Here is a 10,618-nt window from a genome sequence, read left to right on the forward strand (position 1 = left end):
AGGACGACTGAAAGCGTGTATTGATTGAAGCGAATAGCATAACCACTGAGCCACTGCCGCGGTGGCTCAGTGGTTATGGTGCTGGGCTGCTGACCCGAAAGACGCGGGTTCGATTCCGGCCGCGGCGGTTGAATTTCTTTGGAGGAGAAATTCTAGAGGCCCGTGTATTGTGCGATGTCAGTGCACGTTAAACAACCCCAGGTGGTCGAAATTTCTCGAGTCCTCCACTACGGCGTCTCTCATAGCCTCAGTCGCTTTGGGACGTTGAACGCCATAAACCAAACCAAGCCAAACCTTTTGCTGGGAGTTGGTATGTGCCACATATCCAGATGACGCGTGTTATTCGCGAATGCCTTTTTCTGTAATGTGGAAATATTTATAAAAATATTTCCACAAGTCAAGTGACTAGAAAAGTGAACTCCAAGAACTTTCATGCTATCTGTGATTGACACGATGTATAGTGGGCCAATTCTGCTGTCGTGAGTGGGGTAGTCGCCTCGTCAAGCTGCTGGCAGCAGCAGCTTTTCGTAGCGGCTCCATCCTTGTACCTTGTACGATGGAAAATAAAATTTGATTGCATTTGCTTATCGAGCACAGCTTTAAGTGAAGAAACATACTTCTTTTTAGGTCGATATAGAACAGCTTCCGTTTTTTCCGCATTTATTAACAATGAGTTTTGTTCTGCCCGTACTGTGAAATGAAGCGGTGACTCACCACAAATTTTTTCTACTTCCTGTGCTCTCTTGCCTGTGATCAGTAGACTTCTGTCATCAGCGTAGCATACTAAGGAAACCTGCGGATTGTGAAATAGGCGGTATAAGTAATTAATATGCAGGCAAAAACGCGGTGGACCGCGAATACTTCCTTGAGGTCCACTTGTTTTTATCGCCTTAGTATCTGAAGAAAACCAACCAATTGGTACAAACTGTTGACGTTGACTAAGATAAGATGCCATTAACTTATAAACTACTCCGCGTATACCGTACAATCTCAGTCTCACAAGGATTGTTTCATGCTGCAGAGAACCGAAGGCTTTTGATAGGTCTATATGTATCCCAAGTGTTATGCTGCCATTTAAATAAATATTAATTGTTATCTCCTTCGGCACTAGTAGTGCTGTTTCTGTAGAACATTGTTTACGGAAACCGTGTTGAAAGTCATGCAGCACGGCTTGCTTAATGAGGTAGCTGGGTAATCTTTTTCCATAGCCTTAGAAAAAATAGGCAAGATTAATATAGGCCTATAATTTTTCAAGAGATTTCTTTCCCAACTTTTGAATATTAGAACGACTTTCGCAATCTGCATTCATTGCGGAAAGATGCCGGTTGAAAGAATGAGCTTGAATATGTACACTAGTCGGGCTTTTACAATATCTACAGCGTGTTTCATAGGCTTTATCTGTAGATCATCAGCATCGCAAACAGTGCTGTTCTTTAAATTCAAGTGTGACGAAGACGAAGCTGGCAGTGGCGCGGGATGGAGCGCCTGCGCTACGCCAGCTGCCATTAAATCATCTCATAGCCATCGTTCACCACGCCTTTCTTCGGCTGGCCGCCGCGTTACAATATTGCTACGGACGCTGGGAGGACGACGAAGTGGTTTTGTAACGAAGACGACGCTGAGGTGCGCGCTTGTGTGCTGAGAGACTACTGCAAGCCGTCGGTTCCTTACGTAGCAGATTACCTCTGCTGTTTCTACTGCTGCTTCTAGCCGCCACGTATCATTTGGTGGAGGTGCGGGGTTTTTTTCGTCCACATTCCAAAGCCACCTTCATCGCCTTTCAGCCATCCTTGCCGCCTTCCGCCGCGCTGGTCTTCAGCTGAACTCGAAGAAATGTACCTTCGGCCGCCGACAGCTCAAGGTCCTTGGCCACTTGGTCGATTCTGCTGGGATCCAACCCGACCCCGACAAAGTCCGCGCCGTGCGTTCATTTCCTACTCCGCGCTCCTCCGGTGATGTGCGCAGCTTTCTCGGCCTATGTTCCTATTTTCGCCGATTTATCCAGAACTTTGCGGAAATAGCCCGACCTCTTACCACGCTCCTAAAGAAGGACATCCCGTTCTCTTGGGGACCCCCCCAAGCTGACGCCTTCAGAGCCCTTATCAGTGCCCTCACTGCTCCACCTGTGTTGGCGCACTTCGACCCTTCAGCCCCTACGGAACTTCGGACCGATGCGAGCGGCCATGGCATTGGTGCCCTACTTGCTCAGCGGCAACGCAACAAGGTTCGCGTTATTGCGTACGCCAGCCGTCTCCTTTCTGTGTCAGAGAGCAACTATTCTGTCACCGAGCGGGAATGCCTCGCCCTGGTTTGGGCTATTGCAAAATTCCGCCCTTACTTGTTTGGGCACCCTTTCTCTGTTATCACGGATCACCACGCTTTATGCTCGCTTTCTTCGCTCAAAGACCCTACAGGCCGGCTGGGGCGCTGGGCTCTTCGCCTTCAAGAGTACACATTTTGTGTCGTCCACAAGTCCGGTCGCTTGCACCAGGACGCGGATTGCTTGTCCCGTTACCCTGTCGATGCGCCTTCCTCCAACGAATGCGAGGCAGACGCCTGCGTCTTATCCATCTCGGCCTTCCGCAACATTGCGCAAGAATAGCGCTTGGATTCTTCGCTACGTTCCCTCATCGACCGCCTCACTGCTAATCGCTGTGATGCGTCCCTCGCCCCGTTTGTGCTCCATGAGAACGTCCTCTACCGGCGCAATATGCGGCCTGACGGCGCTGACCTCTTGCTCGTGGTCCCGCAACACCTGCGCAGCAGCGTCCTTGAGCAGCTTCATGACGTTCCCACGGCCGGTCATCTTGGAGTCTCCCGCACCTACGACAGCGTGCGCCGCCGCTTCTTTTGGCCCGGTCTATACCGTTCTGCCCGCCGTTATGTGGCCGCTTGCGAGCTGTGCCAACGACGGAAGACGCCCTCGGTTCTCCCTCCCGGACACCTTCAGCCGATTCCCATCCCCGTAGACCCGTTTTCCCGTGTCGGCCTCGACCTGCTCGGCCCTTTTCCGGTGTCTGCTATGGGAAACAAATGGATCGCGGTCGCGACGGACTACTCCACGCGCTACGCTATTACGCGAGCGATCCCAACCAGCTGCGCAACTGATGTCGCTGACTTTCTCCTGCACGACGTCATACTCCACCACGGTGCTGCCCGTCACCTGCTCACCGATCGCGGCCGCTGCTTTCTTTCCAAAGTGGTCGCCGAACTGCTCCGCTTCTGCTCCGTCCGTCATCAATTCGCCACGGCCTACCATCCGCAGACGAACGGCCTCACTGAACGTCTGAACCGTACCCTCACCAACATGATTTCCATGTACGTCTCCGACCATCACCGCGACTGGGATATTAGCCTCCCATTTGTTACATTCGCCTACAATTCTACGCGTCACGATACAGCCGGTTTCTCCCCTTTTTATCTTCTCTTTGGCCGCGATCCTTTGCTGCCCTTCGACAGTGTACTGCCCTCCACCGCCTCCACGAGTCCATACGCTCGGGACGCCATCGCTCGCGCCGAAGCTGCCCGTCTTGTCGCCCTGCCAGCGGCTGTCGGCCTCCCAAGTCAATCAGAAACGACGTCATGACTGTCGCCGTCGTAAAGTCACCTACTCTCCTGGCTCCCTTGTGTTACTCTGGGTCCCTTCCCGCCGTGTGGGCCTTTGTGAAAACCTGCTCCCCCGATATACAGGCCCTTATCGGGTCGTACGTCCGGTGACCGCGGTGACTTACGAGATCACCCCGCTACATCCGCCATCCCCGGCCGCTGCACCCCGCACCGACATCGTCCATGTGTCCCGCCTCAAACCTTACAACTCGCCGTCTAGCTGGCCTGTGTAGTGCGCACCGGGACGGTGCTTTTGCCGCGAGGGGGGTCATGCTACGGACGCTGGGAGGACGACGAAGTGGTTTTGTAACGAAGACGACGCTGAGGTGCGCGCTTGTGTGCTGAGAGACTACTGCAAGCCGTCGGTTCCTTACGCAGCAGATTACCTCTGCTGTTTCTACTGCTGCTTCTAGCCGCCACGTATCAATATGGAAGATACTTCATCCTCGACCGTAAGTTACAGAAACATGGTACTCACTTTTGGTGAAATCTCCGCAAGTGGTGCATCATTTCCGGCTGAGACAACATTTTGATGTGAAAATTATTTTATTAAGTGGACATTAAAGAGTTTAGATAAATGATGCTCTAAGACCATCTTGCCACTGTGACAAATCGATTCAATTTCTTTAGAGCCACAATTACGACAAAGAGCAATGTCTAATTTCTTCAAAGTTAGATCAGATCGCTTAGTACCTTGTGGAAATAGATGAGAATAGTAGGCGCATTTAGCCTTCCGGAGAATGTTGTCAAACCTATTAATATTATATTTAAAATCTTGAAAGACATTTTGGTCTTTTGTTTCAAGAAATGTCTGAAAAGACGGTTTTTATGATCAATTTTTTCTAGGATATCTTTTGTCGTCCAAGGCTTCGGTTTCGACTTGCCTGCTTGGCGGTCTTCAGAGGAAAGCTCTCGTTATGAATAACCTTTATGTTAGACAAAAAAGTTTCGTAAGCCGCCGCGGCTTCTCAGATTTTGTGTATATCTTCCCAATTATGTTTACTGAAGGATGTTTTGAAATGCTCTAAGTTTAGCTTGGAGATGTCTTGAAAGGTGCGTTTTTCTTTCTTCCTGTTAGTACGCATTGCTGTTTTTACAATCATATAAACAGGTAAGTGATCACTAATGTCGGCAGCTATACTACCTGCGGATATTAATGAAGAATGATTAGTTACGAAAAAATCTAGTAAAGTGGATGGAGGATTTATCAGTCACCCTTGTTGGTCTTGTGCCTTACTTTGCCGTACAACGTACGCTATGTAACAGGGACAATTAAATAAACATTGAAATCTCCGCCAATTATCCGCCTCAGTCTGTGTTCTGTGCGAAAAGAAAGAACTTGCTTAAGAAAAGTGCAGTAATGGTCAAAACAACCATGAGGTGGTCTGTACACACCAACGAACAGTTGATCATCGCAGCGCACAGCTGAGGCTTCATAGTGATCATTTACAGTTGTGTAATCGTTTTCCACAAAATAATTCATACGGCACGGCACTCGGCTGCTGGCCCGAAAGGCGAGGGTTCTGTCCCGGCCGCGGCGACTGAATTTCTATGGAGGCGATATTCTAGAGGCCTTTGTACTGTGCGGTGTCAGTGCACGTTAAAGAACCCCAGGTGGTTGAAATTTCAAGCGCCCTTCACTACGGCGTCCCTCATAGGCTGAGTCGGTTTGGGACGATAAACCCCATAAACCAATGAACCAACAAAAACATATCAAAGAGCTGCGCGCAAGTAGTGACGCATCGCCACCCCGTTTAGTTCGTCGACTGACAAAAAAAAAAGAGAATACCCTAGAGGAGTAAACATTTTTCCGTCAAGATGACAACCGTGAACGCAAAATTGAGTGCAGACATAGGTACGATCCCGGCCGCGGCGGCTGAATTTCTATGGAGGAGAAATTCTACAGGCACGTGTACTGTGCGGTGTCAGTGCACGTTAAAGAACCCCAGGTGGTCGAAATTTCCGGAGCCCTTCACTACGGCGTTCCTCATAGTCTGAGTCGCTTTGGGACGTTAAACCCGAATAAGCAAACAAACACAAAATTTAGTGCGTCCAAGAACAGCTCGAGATCGTCAATTTTCGTGCTTGCAGAAAGGCAGTTAAAGTTTAAAAAAGACTGATAAGGTACAGATCTTTTCCTATTCTGCAAAAAAATATGACGGTGGGACAACCATGTTTGATCATAACTCACTATCATTTCATACTTGAAGTTCTTGAAACGTCTTGAAACGTTGCTAATTCTTTTCTGCAATGAAGGTCAAAACTTGGCTATTCCTGTCCGGGGTCTTCTTCATCGTCTCTTTTTGTTAGCGCTGCCTTTGTATAGCGATTGGTTTCTACAAACCCGACCGCGTTTATGTACTGCGGGCAGCGCTATACCTTTATATACGCGCGTGTTCAAAGCAGAGCACGGCGAACAAGGAAAATGGCCTGGTTTCAGCATGACTTTCCGCGTTAGTTCTTAGCCGCAACTACAGTATAACAGAGCATTTTGCCCGGCGTTGCGCACAGCACTCCGCCCTGGCTGCCTTCTACTCTGCCACGGGCAACCTGGCGCATATCGTAATGGCCGTCCACTTCCCTGGCAGTTCAAACTGGACAGAGAGCCGCGCCAACGCGCTCTTTGAGAAAGTGAGTAATTCATTACGCTTCCGAAAAATTTAGGCGTTTTTTAAGCCGCCCGTTGGTGTTACACAAACGACAATGTACAATCGGTGCCCACCCTGGTTTCACCCATGTGAAGTCGCATCCCGGCGCCGATGGGATGCGATGGGACTGGACATCGGTGTGCGATGCTGAGTCGCCACACGCTTGGGTAGACAACGGTTTATTTGCCACTTAACCCAGAGATGAAGAATAGCAAATGCGTCTAACACTCAGCTTGGGGCGAATTGATAGATTTGTTGAGACGGGCTGTTTCTTTTCAAATGCAAGACGGAGAACTCGGAGTAATGTTGGGCTGTGTCTTGGCGTGAAGTCTATTGCGGTATCAGATAAAATACATCGTTGAGTTCTCGAAAATGTTCTCCCGTCTGAGCTACCTGTGTACGACCGGCTGGGCTATCGAGCTTATAAGCGCCTGGGCGTAAGCCTATCCCTAACGACTCTAAGCCGTAAAAAAAAAAAAGAAAAGTTTTGAAAATTTGGCCCCTGATTTCAGACCACTAGCTTGAGCCCTCACGTCTCGTCTACATTTAGAACAGTAACGCCCCGACACTTGACTACTTGGTTATGAGGAGCTGCTTTGCGTGCTGTCGTCTTTCCTCATTTCAGCTGAAACGCACGGAGCTCTTTTGGATGTAGCACCGGCTCTGACACTAGGCCGCTGTCGAGCAATGAATCTAAAATTACGCCTGCACTGTATGGGCTCTTTTTATGTTCGTGATGCAGTAAAGAACTCCAAGCAACAAGACCGATGTGTCAAAAAGCGTTCTCGAATTTCTTTGCTCTTCACGTCCAGCTGTCTTAGACATCAGTCTTAATTGCGAGGGCACTGTGGAATTTTGTAAGGTATTTTGAAGAACATAATGATGGGAACGGTGTAATCTTCGGATGCGTCGCACTCTTGCGTTTAAAGTTTGTCCTGCGCTCGCGCCGAGTAGTTAATACTGACATAGAAAAGCGATGTGGTGAATTTTTGACAATAAATAGCTGAAAACTGCCAACGTCTTAAGAAAGGATCTGCGATACATTGACCGCTGGGTTAAATCTTATCATATGCGCTGAAAAGATTGCCTCCGTAATCAACTTCGCGTTGAAAAGACGCGCTTGCCAAGAAGTCCTGGGTATGTCTTATCCGCTGGGATAATTTACAGGATAACCTAAAGCGATTGTAGGCTCCTGACGTCATTTGAGACGACGAATAACTAAAGAAGAATGAAAATGAGACACAGTCCGATTAAACTATATTACCCTGGCCAAGGCGTGTGCTCAGCTGCATCCACGCAGGCTTAGCTCGAACTGTATTTCTCCGTTGCTACTATCAGCGGATTTCATATAGACTGAAGAGCGGCAAAAAAAAACAGCTTTTAGCTTGATAATAATTCAGCGCCAACCATTTGTTCAAATAATCCGCACACTGTGGAAGTTTATGAGATTTGTATGAACTGGTACATGTAGCACCTAATTGCATATAGTGTAGCTACGAAATTCAACAAACATTCGGGGTGAAAAACTTTGAATGGATAGTTTTACAATAGCGGTGACCTATTAGCGTGGATATACACCGCATTAAAGCATGAGTCATGCGCCCGCGCTGTAGCACATGCGCACCCCTCCAGGCTCCACAGACTGTGCAACTGTGAGTGTGCAGCAGGCATACGTTAATTTAATATGCGCCCACGCAAATATATCTCCTCAGTGCCAAAAGGTTGCTAATATCCTTTTTTTCTCATTTTTTGAAGTCCTTCTTTTCGCGCAACTTACGTTCACTTGTGATGTTAAAGGTCAAGTACTTGCACGCAGCTGGCCCGTCTATCCATACCGCAAGCGCTGACAAACTAAGTGTTCTCCAGATTTTTCATGCTGGCAGCAGCAATTGATTACTTCGCTTTGGACACCTCCACATAGCGTCGTACAAAAACGGAGCTCTGCTATCACTGCAATTTTGTGACTGCTAACTGATGTAACCAAAACGACAGCAAAACCGGCCAGCACCGTGAGTCAAATGCGTCCCCCCGCTGGTGTGCAGGCTCGCTTCGTACGCTGGGCGAAGCTTCGGGGCGTGGCCCTCAAGGGTTCCTGGACGGCCAACACGTCGGCATATTTGCTGCTGCCGCTCGCCGACTACGAGGCGCCCCGCGCGGACTTCCTCGACTGGCCGGCCACCTCGGCACCCTGAGCGCGCACACGCCAGGGCCATAGTTGATGTGGAGCACCGAACGCACCTGGCACCCAGCTCCAACTTATTTTGTGTGCCTAAACAAACACTTTTTTTTCTTCTTCACTGACTGCACAATGGATGGGCGTGATAGTCCAATGCGAGAAATGCGAATATATAATCTGTGTTGAAATAAAAAAAAAACTTGCTTTGAGTTTTTTTTTTGTTAGACCGGTTTTTCCTTCGCTGTCATTTGATAACCGCTGTTTTCTACGTCTCATGGTATCGACCTCCCTTACAAAAAAAAGTTTTAGGCAGTCTATAGAGTGTCTATAGACTTCTGTCTATAATGTCTATAGACTGTCTAGAACAGTCATGGGCAGTACAAATTTCATAGACAGTCTAGAGACAATCTATAGTTTTATGCCGTAGACCTTTGTCTATAGACAGTCTATACACTATGAATAAGCAAAACGCAATATCTATAGGAAGTCAATAAGTCTACAGACTGTCCATAGACCATTTTTATAAGGGCTGGAGCGATAAGGAAGAAAGTAGGAATTTTTTTCAGTTTTGACCAGACTTCATTTATCTTTTTTCTTTATTTTCTTCTTTATTTATTAGGGCAGCAGCGTAAATGGCCCAGTTCAGCGGAGAACCCAACGTCGCTGTTTGCGTTGGCATGCACAGAAAATCCCAGTTGGCCGAGAGAGCCCTGCAACCACAGGTGGATCTGGAGGAATTTAAAAGTGCTTAAAATGTTAGATAAATTGTGATTATAAGGTCGCAACATGCCTCAACGTCATTATGACATGTAAGAATCTAAAATAAATTAACTGCGCTGGAAATGGAATGGGTTAATCAGATGGGGATCGAACCTGTGACCCTTGGGCCGGGAGTCAGACACGCTAAACCTAGGCCATTGCAGCTTTCTTCGCTCGACGACTTTGTTAAAGGCAGGTGTTGTGTCTCGTGTCTGACAGTGTTCGTGTCTGCGATGCGATATGGAAGAAAGATCCCCTGCCGCTGAAAGGACCCGTTAACGCAGCCGCGTCATGGCCATGCCCTTAAGGGGCAGCTTAACTGACCCTCGAATTTTTGCGCATTTCCTCAAAGGCCACGGGTATGGGGCATTATATGATATAGGCATGAAAGCGATAGGATGATAAACTTTAGGGCATTATTGAAAGAGATAGGATTAATGCGGCGTCCGGCGGCAGATCACTCCAGTCCCGAGATAACAAGACGAAAAATGCCCGGTGATGGCATGTAGCTCTTTGGGCGGAGAATAGACGCCCTGGAGATGGCTCATTCAGTTGGAAAGGCGATGAGCTGGTGCTGTGACTGATACTCCTAAAGGCGAATGAGAAAACTTATCATAAAGGCACAATTGATAACATTTTCGTCGCGTTTCAGAGTTAAGTAGGCCGGCTCAAGATTTTAAAACTGACACAATCGAATAGTAGGGGTTTCCAGAACCAATCGAGTTGATAGCGAGGCTTTTTTTCGTCTGCGTTTAAGAGGGGAGGTTACATTGGTGACGGGTCGATACCGCCGATGCTTATTGTAGTTTATGGTGAACAGATGTTAGATATGCTAGTCCATTTGTACATGGAGAAAGAGAATCGCAGATTGCGGCGTCAGGAGGCAAGGCTGCAGTTGACCTCATTATAATGTTCATGATATGGGATGACCATATCGCACTGAGCACTGTTGTAGTGCCTAAGTGCTCACCCGAAGAATTCAATGAAACCTCAGAATCTATTCCACCGGAATGTACGACATCCTGCGATGGAAGGAAATCAAATATGCTATAACGGTTAGAAGTTTCAATTTGGGCGATATTTTTGTTAACCATGGCAGCCTCAGTACTGTTGGTGATGGGACGGTAGTTACGCAGTAGTCAGCATAAAAAAAACATTCGCTTGAATATTTGGACGAGTGTTAATAATATAACGCGGGAAAACAAGGGTCCAGAAACCGTGGCTATGAAACACCTGAAATATCTAGAGAAATGGGGGGGGGGGCTTAATCGCACTCGAGAGGGAGCCCCAATAAATGGTTTGGAAATAGTTAATGGAGGTAATTAAAATAATAACCCAGCTTTGCTCGACTGCCTTGACGGAAAGCATGCATTCCAGCAAGTGTCCCCTGAGGCATGGTTACCTATCGCTTTTCATCAGTCTTAAATGC

At 47.9% G+C, this 10,618-nt stretch overlaps 1 protein-coding gene across 2 annotated transcripts in view; it reads left to right on the forward strand.

Annotated features, from left to right (window-relative positions):
- Nucleotides 1-8,535, forward strand: part of LOC149361808 (uncharacterized) — a 35,163-nt gene extending 26,628 nt beyond the window's left edge. For both annotated transcript variants that reach the window (XM_089569593.1, XM_089569594.1), the window contains 2 exons: nt 6,118-6,237; nt 8,297-8,535. In XM_089569593.1, coding sequence (XP_089425719.1) covers nt 6,118-6,237; nt 8,297-8,446 — 270 coding nt within the window. In that variant the 3' untranslated portion in view covers nt 8,447-8,535. The remainder of the gene's footprint in view (nt 1-6,117; nt 6,238-8,296) is intronic.
- Nucleotides 8,536-10,618: the final 2,083 nt, after the last annotated feature.

This window comes from Amblyomma mixtum, chromosome 2 (assembly GCF_055824585.1).
Source record: "Amblyomma mixtum isolate Tamu chromosome 2, ASM5582458v1, whole genome shotgun sequence".
NCBI classification, from domain to species: Eukaryota; Metazoa; Arthropoda; class Arachnida; order Ixodida; family Ixodidae; genus Amblyomma; species Amblyomma mixtum.